We start from the raw sequence: 25,266 nt of genomic DNA, 5'->3' as shown, positions 1-25,266 counted from the left end.
TTGAAAAGCCTGTTTGGATGTCGAATTGGGCTAATTTACCATTTTCCGCTTACTTTTTAACTTTTTCTGTTTTTTAATTTTATTGTATTTTTGTTTTACATGTCTAATGATTTGCTTTTCATGTGTATTAATTTTTGAAAACGTCTTAAACCTTTTGGAGCAGCAGCTCTTGGTAACTTTTAGGCGAGCTTTCTACAATTTTTATTTATACACATACATATAGTTTATGGTTTTTCTTTCATTAGCAATCAAAAACTGATATTATTAAAATTTTTTGGTAGTCTAAATGTATTTACAAGGGTAAAAAAAAAAAAAAAAAAAAAAAAACTGATGATTTTTATTGATTTCTGGTCATTAAGTTGTTCTGACCAATGGCTAAGTTTCTGAAGAGCAGAACATTGGTAATTCATCCTGGCTCATGAGGTTTTCATGGTTCCTGTTCATTTTAACATAAATATATGCCATTTTTCTTAATTTCATGGGGTGATTGGGGAGGCATCACTTTTCATTTGCAATTAGCTCGAATGTGCTTTTCTGTATTAAAATAATGTAATCCACTAAAGTATCAATAACAAGAAGTGCCTCTATATATGAATCATAACTGCATTGAGATTTATTATTTACTTTCATAAAAATTACTACATGTAATTAGTATTATAGTAAGAAAGATGTTACTCACTTGAAGTATGCTTTGTCATTATAGATACATGTAGTTTCTGAGAAACGCCTGTATACTTCTTGGACTGATGAAGTAATTGCTAAGAGAGGTTTTATTAATGCAAACAATGGCATAATTGCAGGAAAGAAAGCTCTCAATAAACTGCATTCAGAACTAGGTGCTTCTGGTTTTACACAGGTAACATTTCACTTTTGAAGTATGAATATTCTTGTTTTATGAAGCTTTTTTAAAAAATCGACACTGTTTATTGATTATACTTATGTCTTAAAACTTAAAACTACATTCTTGATGTAAGGTACCTAAACGTTATTAAAATTTATCTATCGTTATATAAGCTATTTCAGAAATTTCTTTTATGCTATTGAATTAAAAGTAAAAAAAGTGAATATAAGCACATAATTTTTTAAGAATATTTATGAAGAACCTTTTTGTTTAACATATATTCTCTTTTTGATTGTGCACTTTTTGTAATGGCATAGCAGATAGCCATTTGTACCCTTGTATTCTTTGTTCATAAGTTGCCACGAGTTGTTTGCATTGGAGTTGATTTCCAAACAGAGCAGAACTGTTAACCCCATAATGGTTTTCCAACCTTTTCAAAGCAGAAATAATCTCAGGATTAAAGACTATACTTCAAGGTGATCTAACTTAAGAACACATGCAAGGCTAGAAGGAATATTTTTTCTGTGTAACAAAGCTGAATGCCTGCTTTCCTTATACTTGAAGAAGGAATGTTTTCAAACAAAATGGTAATTAAGATGCATTATCCAATATAATTACACCGCTAGGTTGCAAGTAAGCAGTAACTAGTTATAAACTGGTGTACTCAATTTTCATAGTATTTTGCATTCATTTCCTTATAATCTTTTCACCTTTTTTTTATACTCTAAATATATTACATGCTTCAGGAATAAATCCATCTTCAATCCCAGCATGAGCAATAGTACGCCATAAACCTTTTCCTGATCAGTTTCCTGAAAAAGGCTCTCATAGCACTTTTTATTGTCATATCTTCTTAAATGTGGTTTTAGAATGCCTAAATTTTACTCATATTTCATCAGTATAGTAAATTGTGCTCAGTATTTTTTTATAACTCTTAGATATCTTTGCCTCCAGCAGTGAATATCGTCATGTTTAATCAAAATTGACAGTTTATGTATATGCAAACCCTAAGTCTTTCATCATTTGGGCTCTTAGGCAAATGGAACATTAGGCAAATTAGCTTCATTATTTATAACTTTTCCACTTTTTGCACAGTAGGAATGTTATTCCATAAAAATAAACCTTGATTTTTTTTCATGTTATTGCTAAAGTTAGAACATCATGTTTGAATCGGGTCTGCGTACTGACCTTCAGTGGTTGTTTTCCCCTGGAGTTGAAAATACAGAATTTTTTTTTTCAGTTTGGATTTCATAAGATTTATGCTTGCTGCAGAAGCATAATGATAATCTTAGAGGGATTGTGTAGTGATTTTCAGTGGTTGGAAATTATGCACATATGTTGAAGATGAAACAGATGCCATAACAATTGCTTTCTTCTCCTCCCAGTGAATGAATAAATGAATGGTTAAATGTTTTCCTCAACAGAGTGGGAGTGAAGCCCGGGGTTGCTGGAATTGGCAATTTTACCAATGATGCCAAAAAAAAAGAGGGGGATGCCTTCCTGTTGGTAATCGAATGATTGATGTGATAATAGCAATTTTTGATTTCTAAAGCCATTATCTTGCACAGCATGTTGTGATTGGTGCTGAGAGCCATACTGAATAGTTAAATTTAACTCGCACTTACTCAATAAATATCAGAATGTATTATAAAGTTAGGATTGTATCTTTTATTTCAAGGCTCTAGAACTCATTTAAACACTAATGCCATAATGGCGGGAACACACTCACTGGGTTTTCTCCTATTTTTGCACAGCACTGACCTCTGGAGGCATTTTCTATTTTCTGCAATGCATCAATCAGGGAGCCAAGATTGAACATCCTCCCACCTATTGCAATTGCAAATTTCAATAGGAGAATATCACAACAAATTTTGCAAAACCTGAATAATAATAAAATATAATAATAAAACACATGTTACAGTAACACCGTGTAACAACTTAAAAATAGATATAACACTATTACAATAATTCCATATAGTCTTAACTATTGCTTTGGCCAAATGCATATATGGCAACTGATTCTTTTAAGAAATTTCCATCTCACAACTATAAATTGACAACTCTTACTTTTCCAGCCTTGCCTGGAAATATTTCAGTAATTTTAGCAACCAACCATTTGGTTGGATGAAGATTCTCATCTTTATAAGTACAACAGTTTGAACATTAACATTATTTTTATCCAACTGCCACTTTGATCTTTGATGTAAATTACTAAGAATATTGTGTCACCACATTTGGCACATTTTTTAAACATAATTAGTTATTTTTTGCCATTGTAAAAGTCTGTTTTCAGAGATACATGTTAAATTAAACTGAGGTATAGAGGTGATCTCTCTGACAATCAAAAAGTGTCTGAGGGACAAAATTCTATAATCATTACAATTGAAAAACATAGATAGGAGAAAGGGGACATGAATTAAAAAACCCTTCAGTTTGTATGAAAATTGTTAAAAACTCTTCTATACTTAAATCAGTATTTCCCACAACACATTTCAAATGGTATTTGAATGACTTTATGCCATCCTTCCAAAGACTGCCAAAATTGGGCACCTTGGGAGGGAAGAACTTCCAGTCACTCCCTTTGGAAGATAAATACACTGCAAGAAGTTCATCAGGAGAATTCACCATATTAAATAATCTCTTTAACTCTGATGCCATATCTACAAATGTTTGTGTATTATCCATAAAATATTTTCTAGATTTGCCTCTTCGAGATAAAAACCTTTTCAAGATTTTTCAACCTTTTTTTTTAAGATGTAAAAGTTTGTGTCATTATATCTGTTATGATTTCCAAATGAATTATACGTGTTGCAAGGCAAACAAACATGGCAACATAAACCTCATTAAATACATCTTTGCGGTATTTTTCTTTGCATTATTTCACCAGAAAGGGTCCACAAAAATCCATGCCTTTATCATTAAAGGCAAAATTTTCATTCAAACACTGACACTGACCATCTCTAGTAATAGAATGATTATCAATAAAAGGAGCTAAGGTTTTTCTTTTATTATAAACGAATCTGAAAAGAAAACTTAAAACACAGTTAAAGTCCTTTGTTATACTAGAAAGTTTCAAAGAGTGAATATTACGACAGTCTTTTTTTAGGTCATTAAAATTCTCATGTACTGTGACATTAAATTCTGGAGGTTCAGGAATAATTTTCTTTAGGAAAGCAAGTCCAGTCCATCAAGTTGTGTTATTTATAAGAGAATCAATATTTGCACCATGGGTAATTAAATTGACCGGGTTTTTTTTTCCAGGACAATGTTACCACATAGCCTCAGTTGTCAAGCCTTTCACATAGTTTCATGCAAATTGTTTCCACCTTTTTATTTGGGTTCTGAATCCAGTATAAGGTGACTTTCGAATCACTCCCCCCCCCTCCAAAAAAAACACCTCAATATTTGTTTTTTGTTGATAACTGATTTCACTTCACTTGCTAATCTTACCAAAAGCAAAGCATCAAAAAGCCTTGGCAGTGACAGCTTTTTTAAAGCAGCCACTCTGGATTTTGAAGCTACAAGATTAATTAAGATTTCGTTCTCAACCTTTAACTTAACGTAAACAAATGCTTCATAAGCTTTTGCACAGCACTGCCCTCTATAGACATTTTCTATTTTTTGCAGTTCATAAACCAGGAAGGTAAGACTGAACACATGTGATGCTACTTAAATCAGTTGTAATTATTGGAATGCTTTTCATAGAATTTCTCACTTCATCTTTTCCATATAAAATGTATTCACTTACAAACAGTTTCACATAAGAGAAAAATGTTTCCAAGATCTCATTATAGGGCAAAACGGGCATTTTTTTTTTTTTTTTTTTAAGAGTTTCAATCAAAGGCATGTGGAATTGTATCCAATTTAAGTCTGTATTTATAAAACTTATTTAATTTTATTTTGCATTTCACTGGGAAAAAATACTGATGCAATAATCTAAATAGCTGTTTGGTTATGCATGTAGCACAAAATCAAACTATCAACTGGTCTTGATATCTTTCCCTCTGCTGCATTATACACGCTAACATCATGGAGAACCTTCTGAAATGAATATACAGTGGTGGCCAAAATTGTGGACACTTTTGGAAATTTTTATGTTTTTGAACTTGGTATGCTTATAGAAAATTTTACGTTTCGCAAAATGCAAACTTGTATATATCATTTTAAAGAGAATTTATTACTGAATCCAATACAAAACACAAAATTCAATTATTTGCAATACAAAAGAAGTTATATGTACTTTAAAATAAATAAAAAAACACAGTTATGAAGTGGTTTGTAATGTCTAGCTTTCCTGGCCAATCACTGTTCTTGTTCTGAGAATGTTAGTAACAATCATATGTTAGTAACTGCCAGTAGAAGCTGACATCATGTTTACACTTGAAACAATTCATTATTTTGCTTTGTTCTGTAGAAGGAGGACCTGTTTCTTATACACTGCAATTACAAGTAGGAATTTTTATAAAAATTTTTAATATTTAGTCAAGAAACAAAGACATCAAATAAAAGAGTAGATTGGACACCTAGAAAGAGATGTAATATTATTGTGTTACGAGAAAGTGGTCTTTCTTATCCTGAAATTGCAAGACGGGTGGTTCAGTGACTATATCTGGAGTCCAAAAGTTTTGTTTACGATATCAGGAGACAAATTCAATAAAAAACAAAGAAGGAAAAGGCCGAAAAAGGTGCACCACTTCTATTGATGACAGAAGAATAAAAAGACTATGTCTCCAAGATAGCAAAATGTCATCAGCAGCCATCAGAAGTGATCTGAATGATGCTGGTGTTTTTGTCAGTTCAAGAACAATCAGGAGAAGATTAACAGATGTTGGACTGAGAGGTAGAATTCCACAAAAAAAGCATTATCTTAATTTTCAGCAACGAAAAAAAAGACTACAGTGGGCAAAGGAACACATTAATTGGATAGATGATCAGTGGTCACAAGTTATATAGAGTGATGAAACTAAGATATCGTTATTGGGTAGTGATGGGCGAAAATATGTAAGACGCAGAATAGGAGAAGAGCTAAATCCTGACAGCATTCAAGCAACTATGAAGAACCCAGTTAGTGTTATGATTTGGTCATGCATGTCAGCAGATGGTATTGGTCGCCTTCATGTCATCGATGGGACACTGAATGCCAGAAAATACATTGACACTGTTCTAGAACCAAAACTTCTACCTTCCATCAGAGATCTCTTTCCCAAAAATGCTTCGTTTATTTTTCAGCAGGATTCTGCTCCTTGCCACACAGCCAAATTTTCGAAAGAGTGGTTTTGTACAAAGAGCATTAAATTGTTGTCATGACCAGGAAACAGTCCTGACCTCGATCTATCGAAAATTTGTGGCACCGTTTGAAAACTCTTGTCCAAATGAGGTGCCCATCAAATAAAAGGGAACTAAATGAGGCTATAATTGTTTCCTGGCGTCATGTAATAATGAAAGAAGAGCTGAAAACTCTTGCCAGCTTAATAAAACGTCGATGTAAAGCTGTAATCAGAAATAAAGGGTACCCTACTAAGTACTGATAACTCACTGCAATCATCACTATCTAATGTATATCGATAACTATTATCGTTTAACTTTTTTTGTATTGCAAGTAATTGAATTTTGTGTGTGAATTCAGTAATAAATTCTCTTTAAAATGATATATATAAGTTTGCATTTTGTGAAACATAACGTTTTCTATAAGCATACAAAGTTCAAAAACATAAAAATTTCCAAAAGTGTCCACAATTTTGGCCACCACTGTATATATATATATATATATATATATTCTAAGACTATAATTAATATAGTTGATTTGAATTACTGCTTTGAGTTTATGTGATAGGCATTTTCGCATTTGTAAGGCAACAGAGATTTCAAGTGTAATGTAGTATATACAATGTCCTTCTGTGCTGAATGGATCACTTGTAGTTGAATGTGAAATTATTTACATAGCCTCAATTAATGTGTTATGTTTACAATGTAATTAGTTGAAGGTGCTTTTCATATAGGTTTTATTAATTCCAACACCTTTCAGTTTTTATTCATATGTAAAAAAATCATTCATGAATAAGCTTATAAAATTCTGTTCCAGGTTTTTGTTGATCAGAGAGATGAGAACACAGTTGCCATCACTCGCCATTGCCCAGCTACCCATCAATCAATTATTATGGTAGCTCGAACGTCTTTTAGGATGCCTGCAAAACCTAATGAGTCCAGTTACCTTAAGCCTTTGCGCCTTCAAGGTTTGTGTAATATTACTTTGGAAAACAAAATTGGTGTGTTTAAAATTTATGACACTGGTTGCTTATCTGCCATATAATTAAGATTTTTTGTTTGTCTGCCTTTTTACCTGCAAACCATATTTAAAATTTATTGAAATTAATATTCCTGTATTTATTAGAAAGCTAAATTGTTGTGAAGTGGTATTTTGATTGTATAACTCCACTGATAGTATTTCAAACAATAAATTGATCTCTTTGTTTCTTATAGTACAAAATAAAATTACCCATCTCCTACCCCTTTTTTTTTCAAATATGAACTTGATTTAATATTTCAGTGTTTCAGTTTGTCTATTTCATGAGTACACGTCGAATGTGCTCCCAATTGCACCATGAAACCATACAGAAAGAAGGGAGAAATACCTTATATACTCCATCTTTTAAAGGGTGATTAGGGATTAGGGGCTTAATCGCCTATTCCTAGTGGCAAAAAATTATTGTATTATTAAAACTTTCAGTTTGGCTGTCACTTATAGAGTCATTGGGTTTTATGATACTAGAGACATAAAAAATTCGCACTGCCGTCCCTGGAACTCGAGCCTTGGATCTCTTGAATATATGCCAAACATGCTTCCAATTACACCACATACACATGCAAAAAGGAGGGAGACAATACCTTATAGCATGAGAAATTAAAAATACCATTTTGAACTATATTTTTTATTAATGTACTAGTATACACGTGAGAACACCTGCAGCCAGCCGAGCGGTAAAGTTGCTGAACACTGGTTGTTCAGTTCGAGATTTGAATTCGCAAATAAGCTGGCTGCATGGCCATTTTCGTGGTTTTCCCCATGTGTAATGTGTATACAAGCCAGTTTCCCTTAGAAAGTCTTCCAGGGAGGCATCCCTTCCCTTAGGAAGATAGCCCTCGAGGTTTTGCCATAAACACATAAACAAAATGTATGTACTCTGTGGGGGGGAAGAGGGGCAGTTCTATGTCTCCCGTTCTACTGGGCTGATTGACAAAATTCAAATTGCGTTTTTCATGTTTCAAAAGAGTGACTTAGGATATTTATTAGATTTATATATAGTATTCTTCTTACATAAATATTTTGACAAAAAATTGGACTTTTCCTGCATTAACATACCAGTTTTTTTTTTTTTTTTTTTTTTTTTTTTACATATTTCGATTCTACAACTCAAATTATACCTAAATATTAAATTTTTTAAAATTTAGTGCAAAATTTATGGAGAAATTCAAAAATTTATCTTGGGGAAATTTTTCAGTTTGCGGCAAGAATAATCATTATGCTGGAGAGGTAAAAAAGGCAGCTCGTTCCTATCTTTTTACATTGTGCATGAGCGGAAAAAAAAGATAAAAAAAGTTTCTACTTCCAAAAAATTTAAATTTAAAAAAAAAAAAAAAGAAAGAAAGGTTTCAGATTTTAAATTACGTCCAAAGGGGTATTTTTTTAATGTTTTGTGTGTTACCTTTATTTATTAAATATCACGTTCTTTGCACTTAAAGCATAAAATTCAGTTCAATAGCAATGTGGCAAAATAATTTTAAAATGAGCATATCTTTAGAATTTCTGATACACAGTTCCATGTGCTGGAGATAAAAAGGTCCCCCCCCCCCTGGTAGAGTGTTGCCATTGCTCACTTTTAAATCCTTGAGTTTGTTAATCCAAAAATTCGTTCAAAATTGGAAACCGATAATAAAACAAATTTCAAACTTCAAATTTAGATTTTCAGATGCCCATATTCGCAGTAAGATTACCTCATTCAAAATTAGATGGCTCTATGTACCGTTGTTTTATCACATTGCAAGAAATATACATACATTTATGCAGATTTTTCATTATTTAATTTCTTCAAATATAATGCAGGGCTAATTATTCTAAGTCTATGCAAGAATTATTCTAATTTATTTTTAACTAACCCCTCAAATTTTAACATTTAAGTTTATAAAAAACTTTTTTTGGTCGGGGGAGGACAGTATAAATTTATAAGAGTCCCAAACTTTTCAAAGTGAGTGTAAATTTTTACTAAACATAACTGAGGATCTTACAAAATGTTAAATTTTACAATTTTTACAGACTCATTTATTAATTTATTTTTTAAGTTTCAAACAAAAACATTTGTTGTTGAAGATTTTGATAACTGGAAGTAGATATTTATTACCAGTGGTTATAAAAATAAAGGCTGTATAAGCATTTTTATGGACAAGTTGTATGTTGTTTCATATTTGCTTTTAAATTAATTTCAACTTATGTCATTAAATTACATTGTACACTGGTGTGCAAAAATTAAGGACGAGATGGTTTTTTCAATATAACTTTGTACAAAAGCTTTCCAAATCAACACATTTAATACCATAAGATCCCCAATACGTAAGGACATGAGTAATGTAAGCAACACTTACTAAAAGAGAAATTAGAGGGATAAAAAGAAACTTTATTGAAAAAGTAGCATGGAGCGCAATGCGACTGAAGGCCGAAACATCCCTGTGATGGGTGTCCAGCAAGAAACATCCGGTCTTTAATAGGGGATATGATCTCCCCTGACTGCTAGGCAGGTTTCACAGCATCTGCCCATGCTGAGAATGAGGGTGTCAATGAGTTGTTGAGGCATTGCTGCCCATTCGTCTTGTAGCGCCAATCGAAGCTCCGGAATCGTTACTGGTGGTAAGGTACGAGCTACCAAGCGTCTGCCTAGAAAATCCCATACATGCTCGATGGGATTGAGATCCGGAGATCGTGCCGGCCAATCCATACGTTCAATATCCTCACTCTCTAAGAGCTGTTCGGCAGCTACTGTGCGATGACATGGTGCATTGTCGTCCATGAAAAGGAACTGCGGACCCATAGCGCCTCTAAAAATATAAATACATATGGAAGATATGCACATATGGAAAAAGAATCTCGTTACAATAACGGGTCCCGTTGACTGAACCTGCGTCGAAGATGTCAAGGTCTGTACGACTACCAAGCATGATGCCTCCCCAAACGAGAACACCGCCACCTCCATACCTGTCTTTCTCAATGATGTTCGAGGGAGGATTGAGGCTTCCCCGCTCTCTCCAAATGAGTACGCGATGAGAATCGCTACTCAGACTGAATCTGCTCTCATCTGTAAAGAGTACTCGTCCCCATTCCATTGTCTCTCCAATTCCGGTGTTCCCGGCACCACAGAGAACGCCTTCTCCGATGGGCAGGCATTAGAGTTACGCAGTGTACAGGGCGTCATGCAAACAGACCACCACCGTGCAGTCTTCTGGCCACGGTAAAACGCGATATCGGTCGTCCAGTCGCCTTTGTCGTGTGTCTAGCGATTTCTCCCGCTGTCTGCCGCCTATTTCTTCTGGCCTGTAAGGCAATATACCGGTCATCTGCGGGTGTGGTTCTTCGTGGACGACCACTACTAAACCCCCGGATAGCTGTTCCTGTAGTTTGAAATTGTCTCCAAAGTCGTGAAATGATGCTGTGAGCAATTCAGAACTCTGCAGCCACACTTGTCACACTGCGGCCATCCTCAAACTTCCCAATGATTTGACCTCGGGTAAAAGCATCCAGATGTCGTCTAACAGATTGATTATTTGCCATTTCTCGCTGAGGCAGCAACTCGGTGTTATTTTAACTGCTATACGGCGTGCAATCTCTTTGTCAGAAATACTGATCTTACACCGACAACATGCTTTATACTACTCAGACACTCCCCCATTACGTCTACCTGCATATCTGCACATGTGCTACCGTACATCACCTTACTTAATCTCCTGATTGGTCTTTCTGTCCGCTCTGCCTCTTCGTTCAGCTGATATGTTAATTTTTCCACTTCGTCCTTAATTTTTGCCCGCCAGTGCAATTATCATTATTATATATGGAAGAAATGTTCTATTATGACACTAAATTTGCTCAAAATTGCCAATATTTATCAAAAAAAAAATTATTTGTAGTTTTCAGAAATACTTTTAAAATTAATGGTTTCTTTGTAATCTGTATTTGTAATGAGTTTTTCATTTTTTTTACTTATAATTCTAATGATATTTTAGGAGTTATAGAAGAAATAATACTGGAAGGTTTGCTTCAACCTGTTGGTCATCCAGGGACTACATTAGGTCCATCTCAGTATAAAGATGATACTTTCATTAATGGCTTAACAGATTTTAAACTCAAAATAAAAGAAAATATTCAAATTTACGAAAGTGAAATGATTGAAAGTGCTGGTGTTTCAGAAGATGGATATAATGAAATTGATTTCATTCATTTCCCCCCTGGATCTGTCATTGTGTTTAGGTACGTTTAAAAATCTAATTACAGGCGGCTCTCAGTTTTGCAGAATTCGTTATTTCACGCAATTTTTTGTCAAGATTGCAAAAATTGTTCGCTGCCATGCTGTTGCTCCCACTTTCCATTTGTATTTTTATTTTATCCTCCATTTTGTTTTGGAAAAAAAATGCCTAATCATATCTTTTTATCAAAGGAAGAATCAGTTGCATCTGCACATAAGCTTTCTGAAAACAAATTGGCATGGCTTCTTGGTGGAAACTTAACAACTTGTGCTAAAAAGACGGGCCACGCATGTCGAGATTCTTTTGTCTCAAACCGCGACCGACGTGAACACCACGTCGATAGGCATTTATCTCAAAAATGAAAATAAGGTGGTGCACACGTCGCCTAACAACGAGATTGTTTATTTCTCGAGTTACAGCTCTTTATTACACTCGCAGATGCGGAGTGGCATCAATGAAACACTTTACCACTTGTTATATTGTAGCGCACGGCACCGCAACTGTGAAGTTTAGTCGTAGCGCAAGTGGTTAGCTGGTGATTTAAAATTAAAGCATGTTAGTTTATCAAGCAGAAATCCTAGAGTGTTAAAAGGGAAAGATAAATAACTGTGCCCAGTCATTAGGAAATCAAATATAAAAGCCTGAATTAGTGTGTCAGTATTCCAAAATTTGTTCTCATTTTATTTCATGCAGGCATATAAGCGATATTATAAAGATAAAAATTTACAATTTAAAATGTTATTAATCTTAGACAAGGCTCCAGATGCCCAAAATCTCTGCAGAATTTGTACCCAGAAATCAATGTTGTGCTTCTTCCTCTCAATACTACCTACCTCATACAGCCCATGAATCAAACACTGATAGCTACATTTAAACTGTATTATACAAGGATACTAATGAGTCTGTCATGAAGGCAACTGGCAGGGAAGGTGGCCCTTCATTAAAATATTTTTGGAAAAAGTATGATATATTGAACTCAATAAACAATATTGGAGACTCACAGGCTGAAATAAATTGAGTAATGAGAGATTACTGTATGTGAACAATGAAGATTTTAAAGTGTTGATTGAATCTCACTGTCTGATGAATACTAATTGAGCAACAAGAGTTAAATATAAGAATGTGGAAAAAAATCTGATAAATTTATTCAGACTTTGATGACCAAAAATCTGAATAAAACCTTCATGCGTCTTGTCAAATTTTTTACTATCATGAAAAAATAAGATGCCAGTAGAGAGCATATATCTCAAGTACATTGGACAATTGAGCAAAACCTAGCATATTACAGAACTCTTTATCAAGAAAAGTAAAAAAAAAAACTGAAAGGTTTCAGATTTTAAACTACATCCAGAGGAGGGTTCCCCCCCCCATTTTGTGTGTTACTTTTATTTATTAAATATCATGTTCTACATACTCAAACTATAAAATTCAGTTCAGCAGCAATATCGCAAATTAGTTTTAAAATGAGCATATCTTTGGAATTTTCATACAATCTTGTGCGCTGGAGATAAAAATATTTTTTTTCATACAGTGTTGCTATTGCTCGTTCTGAAATTGTTTAGTTTTTTAATCGAAAATTCGTTGAAGTGTTACAAAATATGCAATCGATAATAAAACAAATTTCCAATTCAAATTAGGGCTTCCACATGCCCATATTCTATGGAAGATTACGTTGTTCAAATTTTGATGGCTCTAGGTACCTTTGTTTTATCACAATGCGAGAAACATACATACATTTATGCAGATTCTTCATTATTTAATTTCTTTAAATTTAGGACAGGGTGATAATATCTAATGGCAACAATTTGAAAAGTGATACAGCCTTTTAAAGTTTTTGACGCAAAATGCCAAAGCGAAATTAATAGTTCTTCAGGGCAGATTGCCTCTTTGGACTAAAAAAGGAGTGAGGTAATATTCAACCAATTCTTGAAAAATTTATAAAGAAAGCATTTGAAAGTGCTTCAACATGTCTCATTAACTTAATTATATATATTGGTTAATAAATAATATTATTAGTAAGTAAATATTTTAAACTACAACTTTTAATGTTTTTTTACATCCCTTTACTTCCGAACATTCAATATTCACACACATTTTCAGGAACTAAATATGTGCAAAATTCAAGGGCCACCTGTAGTTTTTCTTATAACTTTTACCTAATAGTTTATTATATTTTAAAATATGTTTTAAAATGATTTGAAATAATATAATTTAGCATACTTTGAATTTTTTCCCCTTTATCTATTTATCATTTGGAAAAAATGTTTTGCTTGCTTAATACTATGTTTTTGCAGTTAATAAGTTGTCTTTTTTAAAATATGAATTGTGATTAAACATGAATTTAAATTTCTCTTTGCTCTAGTTTCTTTTTAACATTAGGTTTTTATTATTTTGTGAGGATCTCTGCTTCCCCAATAGTTTTATGTATTAGATATGCCAGAAACACTGAGTCATTCACTTTGACATCATATTATATTTCATTTTTTCATCATGTAGCATTCTAGTGACATTTAGCTTTTAATAAACAATTTTGAGTAATTATTCTCCTATCCCACCAAAAACACAGCATTTAACCTTCTTTGGATAAAAATCATCTTATTTGTGTTATGCATAATGCCTTATCTTTATCAGCTGTCTTTGACATTTTATAATTTTGTAAATGTACAGTCTTTTTTGCACCATTTTATTAAGAAGTGACTCTCTTTGTAAGCTATTTTCAATCAAATAGTCATGAGATGTGTGAGAATAGGAAACTTTTATAGTTCCAAATTCATATCAGACAATTCCTGTGGAACCCATATTTCCAATTTAGAAACTCTTCTTATATCTTTTAAGTACTAAAGAATGGTTAAATTGGTTGATTGGAAATGTTCAGGTAGATCTTCTGTTGTTAAAATGAAATTCTGCTGTGCATATAAGAAAAAGTGTATCTTTTATGAAATGACCCAATGTATTATTTTGCTACTTTGTAAATCATATGTTTTTTTTTTAAATTTAAGTGTACACCTCTTTATATTTTACCTTAAATAATTTAACAAAATGTGTGTATTTTTTAACAGCTAATGTAAGTAATTATTAATTTTAGCTTGAAATACTGCTTTTAACAAATAACTGACTTTTCTATATGAATTTATTTTTGTTTTAGAGTATCATTAGATAGTGAGTCAAGATCGTCTATTCTTCGAATACGAACATGTGTGTCACAGTTTGGTTACAGAATGCGATCATATAGTGGCAATGTCTTAAAGCGAGGAACTCATGATTTTGAATCCATTCTTTCGCATTTAACAGTAGCTGATTTAAACAGAATACTTTTTAAATGTAATGGCGAAGAAAGAGATGAAGGGAAAGGGCGTGGTGTTTATAATCTTCCGGGATACGGCGATCTTGTATATTGTGGATTACAAGGTGATCTTTTAAGTGATATATAAAATGATGCATGAATGTTTTCAATTAATTAAAATGTTATTTAAAATAATTTGAAATTCTTTCAGAAATGTGTTAATTCCTTGTTATACTTTTCAAATAATTTTTAAGAAGAAAAATTAGTTAAAATAGGTTAGTAATAACTTATTATCTAGAGAAACGAACAGATTTTATTCTGATTTTATTGTTTATTTTATTTGAGCAGTATGTCATATGTCTACCTTTTGGGGCCCAAAAATCTTAAATATATTAATTACAGTACTTAGGTAGTTCCAAATTTTAATAAATTAGTTATTTCTGCTAGAAAAATATATTGAAACCAATGTTAATTGTTATTAGTAACTTAAATACATCTATTTCTCAATCCTCCCCTCCTCCATTCTTTCAATATTGGCATATTGAAATTCAGTTGTAGGTAATCCATTCATAAATAGGAGTTCTGTAGGCTGGAATAACAGAAATAATTTATGTCATCCTGTATACTATTAACAAAAATAGGGTATCTGAATAATTCAGTTATTCTTCTTAGATATGAATATTTATGTTTCCAAAAATCTTTAAAATCTTCTGAAATATGATCAGATCAAGGTTTGCTTGCTGTCAGATTGCATACAAAGAGAAAGTCCAAAGCATGTTTCACTTTATATATGGAATCCATTAAAAACGTTATTCATAATGTATAGTAAAATGTAATGCATACAAGTACAGTTTCAGTATATGTACATTAAGGTAAGTAGTCTTATATATATTTAATGATAAGATTTCACACATTCCTGATGTATATAATTTTCAAATTACTTTCTCATTTTATTGATCAGATTTGCAGCTCAGTCTTTAGTGGTTCTTCTTCAAATCTGCATTCTTGGTAATTTATAATTTCCCCTGTATCTTGTTTGTTGCATTTTAATCATTCTAATTAAAACTAATTGTGATCAACTTTTGACAAATCTATGCTATGAGGCTATGCTGCTTAAAATTAATATAGTTTCGTTTGGTTGTATGTTGAAGAAACAACATTTAAACTCATTTTAAATTTTTCATAAAAGAATGCAAATTTTATTTTTGAAATAAAAATAATAAATTTTCCATCATTATTGAGATCTGTCTTTTTTTCAGTACTCTCCCCTACAATTATCAAAATGATACTTTTCTATTAAGTCACACATTGTGCTTTTTGTGGTTTGGCGTATTTTCTTGGTGTTCTTGGTTCACTAGTTTTGTTAACTTGTTTCCTAGCCTTTAATCTTTGTCTGTACAACCATTTTTTTTTTTTTTTTTTTTTTTTTTTTTTTTTTTTTTTTCATGTAAAGAGTTTATTTTTTTAATTGCAGTGTATTTCACAACCTATTATTTGCCAAAAAGTGAACAAGTGGTTATTGTTTTTCTTCAAAAAAAGAAATATTCTTCACAAAGAAAGCTTGTATTTGAGTAACCATCCCATGAGATTAAAATGCAGCTCAAAGCCCAAAATGGCTGTGCAGTATTCTTTCACACCAGGAAGAAACAGACATTCCAAACATAAAGAATTTTATTCAATCACACCATTTATTTCTGCCATAAGATTCAATTACTTATGTTGTCAGAAGTTTACATCTATTGATTTTTGCAAACTAAAGCTTGCTTCAAAGGAATCCTAACACGACGATTAATTGAAATAACAACATGGGAGAGATAAGTGTCGATTCCTTGTTATCTTTTCCTAACATTAAAATTTATGAATACTACAAAACTGTAAAAATTTGATGAAAACGTTTTCACAAAACAAGTTATTGTAGATCATGTTCTTTCCCCACAAAAGGGTTCTTAGACCATTTTATCATAAAAATAGAGAATGGTTTCTTGTTGTTCTTCCTGACCATTATATTTCTTCTAAGTGTGGAGCCAAAGGTGTGGGGGAAAGGTAGAAAAATGTGCTGATATGTGATGTTTTAATGGAATAGTACTCTCAAAACCATTTTTCAATGGTTAGTTAAATTTTCTAGAACCCTTTTGTTCCTTTTATGATGAAATTAATATTATTTAAGATGATTTTTTTTAAAAGTTGACATGCATATTATTCATGGTATAATGTTTCCAAAATTATATTGAGATCTTAATCTGCGCCATTCAAATGTGTATTAACTACTTTTATCACAAGCTCTTGTGAAATAACAGCATTTTTACAAGGCAAAAAATAAACAACAATTTCATTCATTAGGTGTCATGAGTGAACTTATGAACATTCATTTAGAAGATGATTTAGGTCATCCATTGTGTCGAAACTTACGTGATGGAAATTGGTTGCCTGATTACATAGCTAGTCGTCTGATGGATGATCCTGCTACTTATAATGTAAGTTATTTGTGATTAATTATTTTTTATTTATCTATTGCTTATGTGTATTTTTTATTTGCATATAGTTACACTACTAAGAAGCTTCCTTAAACATATATAATAATTCTGAAAAATTTAAGTTTATTTGTTAATAAATAAATATCATAATTCTTCATTTTTCTTAAATATGGAATTATTATATTTGCTTAAATTTGTTACATTTAATGAACTGAATGTAATTCAGTTAATTTCTTGATTATTTACAGCTAGACTATAAATGAGTGATTTCTTTTTTCAATCACATATTTTACATGTAAAGAAAGTTTTCAATCAACTGCATCAAAATTAACACTAAAAGCTGCATGGCTATTTTTAAATTAAATATTCTTTTTAAAGAAACAGAAGGATAATGACTTAATTTTTTTAAATCATTAATATAGTTTTTCTTCTGTTGAAATGTTATTGCCCAAACCTTTTACCCTTATGATCTCCTTCGGGTATCATAATGACCAGTATGCATATACAGGGTATAAATGTATATGCTTGTTGCATATACAGGCACCAACATACAGCAATTTATTGAGACCAAGATGCATATAAAAATTTTATCAAGACCAAAATGTATACACAGGATATTTCCAAAACATGTATGCAAGCTAATAATTAATTTTTATCCCATTTCATGTTAAACTGATATGTTAACTAATGTATGGAGTTAAACAATGGATATAAATTTTGAAAAAAATTATCTATATGTGCTATCAGAAATTTTAAAATACAATTAATGTGAAAAAACGGCTAAGCAGAGAATTTCAAATGGGTCTTTCTATGCAGTTTTCTATCACTTGGATTAGAAATAATTTTGAAATAGATGGAACTGTTCAAAATGTTCACAGAAAGATTCTGGAAGATCTTGTACATCAATGAGTCCCACAGGGAGGTGGGGAGGCAATGGAAATGTGTCATCCATAATGAAGAAAATCTGTGAGGCAAGTGAGTTGTATGATAGCAGTCAGATATCATGCATTTTAAAGTGAAACATTGGAAAAGTTATATTTCTACAAAACTCATGAAACTTATTGAAGAAAATCAAGACTAAAGAATATAGTTTTGAAAGTGGTGCTTGGCAAGATGTGCAGTTTCCAAGAAAGAATGTTTTGGATGAGGGAGGCTAAGTTAAGAAAACATGCATTGTTAAAAAGATTATTCATTTCTGTAGTCAGTTTTAAATTTTGAAAATAAATCATGCTTTAATGAACACTAAGTTTATGATTATTCAAAATGTGTACATATCACAAAATCATCTTGCAATTTTGAAAGAAAACGGGAGGAGAGGGAAAAAATAAGGAAACAGCAGTGTGGTAAGGAAATAAAAATAAATATGTATGTATTATAATATAAGAAAACAAATAAACATTTTTTTACTTGCACTTTGAGATCATTGTATTAAAATATGCTCTTTCCGTCCTCCCCTTTTTAAAGTAAATTGAATGCTATATAGCATTTCTTCCTAAAATTCTTTGTTGATTTATTGTTTATTCATTTGTATTGTTAGTGTTTTGCCTAGGAAAAAATAATATAAAATTCATGTTTATATTTGTATAGAATGAATTGGTATTTTCTTAACTGCTTATATTCTGATTATGTGAGCAAGCAAAAATGAAAGTATTTTGAAAAAAAGTACATTTTAAAAGTACAATAATTGTTTTCTCTTTTCTAGCTAGGAAAATGGTTCCATGTTGTCTTTGAAAGCTTAAAAAGAATTCCACGCTACTTAATTCCTTGCTATTTTGATACAATAATAACAGGTGCTTACAGTAGTCTGCTAAGTGCTTTGTGGAGAAAAATGTCTGAGTACGTAATCTTTTAAAAACATCTGTATTTGCTAAGCTTTTGGATTAGATTTAATAACAAATATTGAATAGTCCTTGTAAAAATTGTGAAGTATGTTTTTTAAATGTGAATAAAAGTAACAAGGCTTATCCCATGCTTTACTGATATCTTGTGAATTAAAACAGATTTCTTAAATAACATTTTATGTAAAATTCTTCTAAAAAGTTAACTTTTGTAAAAATATGGTATTGCCTGAAGGTTATATATACATGTAAAGAACCAATACATGGTTATTTACCTAGTTATAATCCTAATCTCTCATATGCCACTTAGAAAATTTCTTAACAATGAAATGTAGATGCTGCAAGACTCCAAAAATGCCTTGAGGTTTTTCATACCACTATGTTATCAGCAGATATGCATTTTTAATTTTATGTCTAGGAAATTTGCAAGCCTCCATTATACTTGGAGCTCCTCATAATAAATAAAATAAAATAATGGAAAACTCTTATATCTTCTGAGATTTTAATTCTGGACCCCTCACTTGAAAAAATGTGAGCCTAGTTTTACTGTGCCATATAAAGTTGGATTCATAATCCATTTCATTTATTATTTAAGTTATTTAAAACTTTAGGAATGCTTGTTTGCTTAATTTGGAGAATTGTAAGCAGGTCATTTGCAGGTGCTTTTATTTTAATCAAAGAGTTCTAATAGCTAAGTGTTAGTTACTTTTGTATAAATAGGTTTTTGAAAGGATTTATTAAAACCTTTTTACCCCCCCCCCAGATCATAAAAAAAATACATTCAACAGATCACTGAAAGAATTTGGTAATTATTCAGAAGTAAAAGGGGCTAGATTGAAATATAATAAATTAAGTATTAATATGAATGGTCTAAAAATATTTAAAGAGGGCAATATTCAAATTTGCTTTAATTGTAAAAATCTGTTAGCGTAGCTGTGGCATGCAGGATTTAGATAATGACTGATGTACTTTAAGCCTAAGATAGAAGCATTGCATCCTAAAATTTGTGTGTTTGTGTGAGCAAAAACAGTCGAGGAGATTTAAAACTCATGTTACTCAGTTTATTCATTTTTCAGAAAGTTTTGGGGCTGTTTTTCAAATTTATGTCATTGGTTGTAAAACTTCATTTTATTCTATGAGTAGTTCTTAAGTAACTAGATTTTACGTAATGAAATATTTGTATAATGAGCTTTAACCTCTTTGCTCTTAGTATATCATATATGATTTGTTTCAGTATCCTTCCTTGAGCCTACTATATCAAATGTGATACAGAAGCAAAGTGTCATTGGCAAGCTGTATCATATTTCATGTGCTGAAATAGAACATTTTATTTGAAATTTTAAATGTGCATAAATGATGTTAGAATGCTGTAAAACTTAGCTGAATGGAATGTTTTGACTGTTAACTTTGCTATTGGGAGTATTATTTACTATTTCATTCTACAAATGTAAAACATGTAATGCTTATAACCTGAACTGAATGTAATATTTTGAGTATTGACTTTGTTGTTATAAGTATTATTTATTATTTTATTCTATGATTGTAAAATGCATGATACTTACAATGCACATTCATAGTTTAGAAATGTTCCGCATACTGCAAGCAGCTTAAAAATTTTTACATAAGTATGAGAGTAGGACATAAAAGTCACAGATATTTAAATTTGTAAGTTTTTTACTTCATTACAGCGTGGAACTAATTTAAATGTGTTAAATATAACCATTATGACTAATGTTACATTTTAAATTATTTTAAAATTGTATTTTAATTGTCAGTATTAGGAATCATTCTTTATATTAAAAAATAATATTTGATTAATATATGGAAGGATCCAAATGTCTCAATTAAAAGCACATTTTGTAGGAATTATTTTTTCATGTTGGGCATAATTGCAAAACATCTTCATATTCACCGTGACATTCTGCATTCCAAGGTAATGAGCTATCAAGGGAACTTCATTCTCCCTCTACTGGGAGCAAAAAGGTTTAACAAAGAATGATAAGCTGATAAAATTTTGTCTTGAATTTTTAACAGTGCCTTTAAATTAAGTATTTTTCTTTTAATTTTAATCTGTTTGATAAAGAATTTCGATTTTAGTTTCCACTAAAATATGTTTTAGCTTTGTTTCTGAAGGATCTACATTTGTAAAAGCTCTTGCTTTGGGTTCTGTGATTCTGTGTGGAGTTATTCGCAGTGCACCATTACCATTACTTTCTCCCAATTTGGAACCACCTATTCCAGCTGAAGGAAAAGATGAAAATGGAAAAACTGTGCCAAAGTGTATAACAATATCTGCAGGTAAATTTAATTTTATTAAATAAAACTATGCAAAATGAAGATGGAAGTATTTTTTTAATGCTATGAAATGAATAGGAAAGAAAAGAAAATGTCAAAGTTGGTTTGCTGACTTTCAAACTATTTTAAAATTTTTTAATTAAACACATCACTTGAAAATTGGAATTAATCTTAACTGAATAGTTAAAATTTTTTTATATCCAATGAAATCTTCATTCTTTGTATTGTGGAGTAATAAGAAAAAAATCAACAGCCATCGAGGGAAGTCTATTTACTTCATATATCTCTGAAAGCTGCTGAATTTATATTTAAATAGCATTAAAATTTCATGCTTAACTCTGGTATTGGATATGTATAAAAATTAGAATCTGTGTGACATTTTTCTTCCCTAAAATTTGTTGAATTTAAATCTGAGGAGCATCAAGATTTCTAATTTTATTTATGAATTTTATGTAAAAGTTTTATTTTTAAAATTTTAGATTATTTACCCTTTTGTTACAAAATGTACTAAAGTATGCTGGAATGATTTTAAATATTTCATTTGGTAACAACAGTTACTCAGGATGACCTGAAATTAATGTTATACAGTCAAAAGTCGTTAATCCGGACTCGTCGGGACTTCGGTGATTCTGGATTATCGATTTTTCTGGATTATAGATCATCAGTTTCAATCTCGTAAGATGGAATGCAGAAATCTAAAATTAAAGATATGAAACCATAATTTATGAAATAAAGAACAATTATGATCTAAATGGTATCAAAATTTACAAAAAAAAAGCTTAATATTTATTTGTTTACTTTATTAAACATTTCTTTCAATGTAAGTTGTTTAAGTTGCTTCGTTTTATGTGATAATACTTTCTCTTTAATTCTATAAACAGACATCATTTCTTGTTCAGTTACAAAGTTCCGCTGTTCAAGTCCTGTAACTGCTAACTGCTGTGCCGAGAATACCGACTAACTTGTCAATCGAAATTTTTTTGTTTTCACTAACCTCTCTGTCACATTCTTCATGTCTTTATCCATTTTTTGCAGCAATTCCACTTTTTGTTTGATGGACATCGAAACATACTTTCGTTTTGTATGATCCTTTGGGAGCTGCAGAATCGGAATTTCTATTTGACATAATCGAAAGTTCAAGCTTACTTTTATAAAATTGCTCTTACAGTCTGCAAAAAATAATAAGCCGGATCCAATTCGAAGATTAAGGAACAACGCAATCATCAACATTAACTGAAATAGATAATTAGATAATTTTAGCTTATACTGTCCGTTATACGTAAAACGCGCACACGAAAACATATTCTGCGCTTGCTCACACGCATATGCGCAGTCGTAAAAGGTCTTTCACGCACGCGTAAACGCCTATGCGCATGTGTCAATGCGGCGCATGCGCAGAAAGTTTTGAGCTTTGAGGTCCGGATTATAGATCATTCCGAATTATGGGTGTCCGAATTAACGACTTTTGACTGTAATATTTCTAGGGTAACAAGTAACATAATCACATTACAAAAATTGTTTACAGTTTCTTGGAATACAGCTTCTTTTTATAGTATTGCAAGATCACCTTCTCCTTTCATATTCAGATTGCAAACTTGAAGAAACACTATGCAGTTAATTGTTCAATATTTGTTATTATGAAAGCCTGAGAAGTTAAAGATTGTTTGTTAAATGTTGAGAAGGATAGTAATTTGCATGAAATCTGCATAAAATGTATATAATTATATATTAAATTAGATTTTTTGTTATTGACTAATTATGAGTAATAACTGCAGTAACTTTAAAAATGTCTGCCATCATCTATGATTGCATGTACTGATTTGTCTCAGGATTTCTAAGGTACTTCAGATAATGTTACATGTCATTTATATGTCTCAGTTTTTGAAAATTAAGTGTCATAAATAATCTTATAGGTAAAGACTTTGTTATATTTTGTTTTGTCATTTTTATTAACCTTTTAACATACAATGTGTTGTAAATTGCTTTCACAAATTACCTGAGTTTATACCAATTTCACGTAATTCCCCCATTCTTTTCAAAACATATATAATATAAATTTTATTTTTTTATAAATTTTATTCTCAAAGGTAAAATTATTTACCGTAGAATCTGCTTTTTATTCAAATTCAGATTTTATGTATTATATATTTATTCTTACTTTCTCCATCAAATTTTTTATGCATTCAGTTTAGTTCACTTTATCAATTTAAACTGGCATTGTTAATTCTTCTCTAATGCAATAAGTGGCTATTTCTAATTTTTTTCTTAGCTCTGTGGCTTGTCTGTTGTGATGATTTTATATGTTCCTTTCATTTGCATTTTTTACTAGTATTATGATTTTATTTTTGTCCCATATTTAAGATACATCTGCTTTTGACTTAAAAATTAACAGAAAGATTATGGATAGTGTATAAGTATATAAAATTTAAGGGGTGAAAATTTGTAAACATTTATGTAGTGTTTCTTAAATAGCTTATTAATGAATGAGAATAAACACTCTGCATTTTAAATGTGTGACTACTAGAATATTTTAGATGCGTAATTTTTTTTCATAGGTTTACCTCACTTTTCCACTGGGTATATGCGCAACTGGGGTAGGGACACTTTTATATCTCTCAGGGGACTACTTCTTGTCACTGGACGATATGAGGATGCTAGGTGAGTAAATGCTCATATTAATTTCAAAAATGGCATGACGTATATTTTTTGATTTAAAGTATGAGGAAATCTTAAGTTCCTATCACATATGTTTTTGCTACATGGGGATGGGCATCAAAAGGTACATTTCTGAGAACCTGCATTTCCACGAAACCTGCATAGCTAGGTTACCATTTTCCCTTACTAAACAGACCTGAATGCCAAACAATAATCAATTATAGCTCAGATTGGCGAAAGAGACGTTTGTTTTCAAATTCTGTACTGTATCGCTCTTACGAAAGCATTTCAGTATTTTCTTTTTGACATTTTAAACTTGTATGTTATATGGGAGATTGAATGTAATATGAGTGAAATACATATGAGTTTTACTATGATTCAGCACTTTCATAAATATTATACTATATCAAAATAGCACGTATTCTGAATTTTAAAACTTTCTTCTTGTTTGTTTCATCACTTGGAGAAAAACTTAAAATGAGTACAACAAAGAAATCTTTTGATTTAGTTAATAATAAGGAGTTATTTAAAATTAGTTCCTGCTTGTCATTAAAACTCTTAAAGCATTTGTTGATTTTGTAATACTTTTCTAAATCTTTTAACAAGATTCATATATGTCTATTTCACTTTCTGTATTGTTACATTATATTCATATTTATACCATAATGTAACCTAGTAAAAAATAAATAACTCAGAATAGTCAATCAATATTCGAAGTCACTTCTCAAGTAGTAGATATGAACATGTATATAAAATATATAATTAATGCTAACAGAAAGACTGAACTAAATAATCAGTTTTTGTAATTTTTCTATTGTAATTTGTAGATAAAAATTATCTAGTTGAAATATGTTTTTCAAGTGTGATTAGTGACTTTGAACATTTTATATTCCTCAAAATAAGAACATGAAATGCAATATCATTTACTCGTTGAACTCTTATTTTTCTATTAATGTAATGTGTATCATAATTATGCACAAAATAAACTTATACAGACTAACAGTAATATTACTTCGCAAATTCTTACTTTTCTATTTGTGTTCATAATTAAGTGTAATATAAATTTACATAGATTAAAATATATAGAAATAGAAGACAATTTTATTTACACAACGAAAAAAAAACATATTTTATATTTTAAAAAAATGAAATTAAAAAAGCCATCTATAACTTGACTCAAGGATCCTTTTGCTGTATTTTTAATTTTAGTTCCTTTCTTTTGCACAAGTCTGTAATATATAGAAGGAAGGAAGATAAATATTTTCCAATCAGAACTTCAGTATTATTTTTCACTTCCTGCACATTTAAAAGTACAGCGGAATCAAAAGAAATTAAGTCCTGAACATCGCTATTCTCCCTTTTATGTATGTATTT

The 25,266-nt window shown here is 31.0% G+C and overlaps 1 protein-coding gene across 4 annotated transcripts in view; it reads left to right on the top strand.

Moving 5' to 3' along the window:
- LOC118201712 (glycogen debranching enzyme) overlaps positions 1 to 25,266 on the top strand; it is a 155,497-nt gene that overhangs the window by 93,848 nt on the left and 36,383 nt on the right. For all 4 annotated transcript variants that reach the window (XM_085820784.1, XM_035373860.2, XM_035373859.2 and 1 more), the window contains exons 13-20: positions 704 to 856; positions 6,924 to 7,074; positions 11,108 to 11,351; positions 14,493 to 14,755; positions 16,971 to 17,104; positions 18,807 to 18,940; positions 21,062 to 21,240; positions 23,793 to 23,895. In XM_085820784.1, coding sequence (XP_085676910.1) covers positions 704 to 856; positions 6,924 to 7,074; positions 11,108 to 11,351; positions 14,493 to 14,755; positions 16,971 to 17,104; positions 18,807 to 18,940; positions 21,062 to 21,240; positions 23,793 to 23,895 — 1,361 coding nt within the window. The remainder of the gene's footprint in view (positions 1 to 703; positions 857 to 6,923; positions 7,075 to 11,107; positions 11,352 to 14,492; positions 14,756 to 16,970; positions 17,105 to 18,806; positions 18,941 to 21,061; positions 21,241 to 23,792; positions 23,896 to 25,266) is intronic.

Source organism: Stegodyphus dumicola, chromosome 7 (genome assembly GCF_044657685.1).
Source record: "Stegodyphus dumicola isolate Sdum_Otavi_A_Nest chromosome 7, ASM4465768v1".
NCBI classification, from domain to species: Eukaryota; Metazoa; Arthropoda; class Arachnida; order Araneae; family Eresidae; genus Stegodyphus; species Stegodyphus dumicola.
Note: the sequence above shows the minus strand (reverse complement) of the source record. Positions and strands in the feature narration are given on the sequence as shown.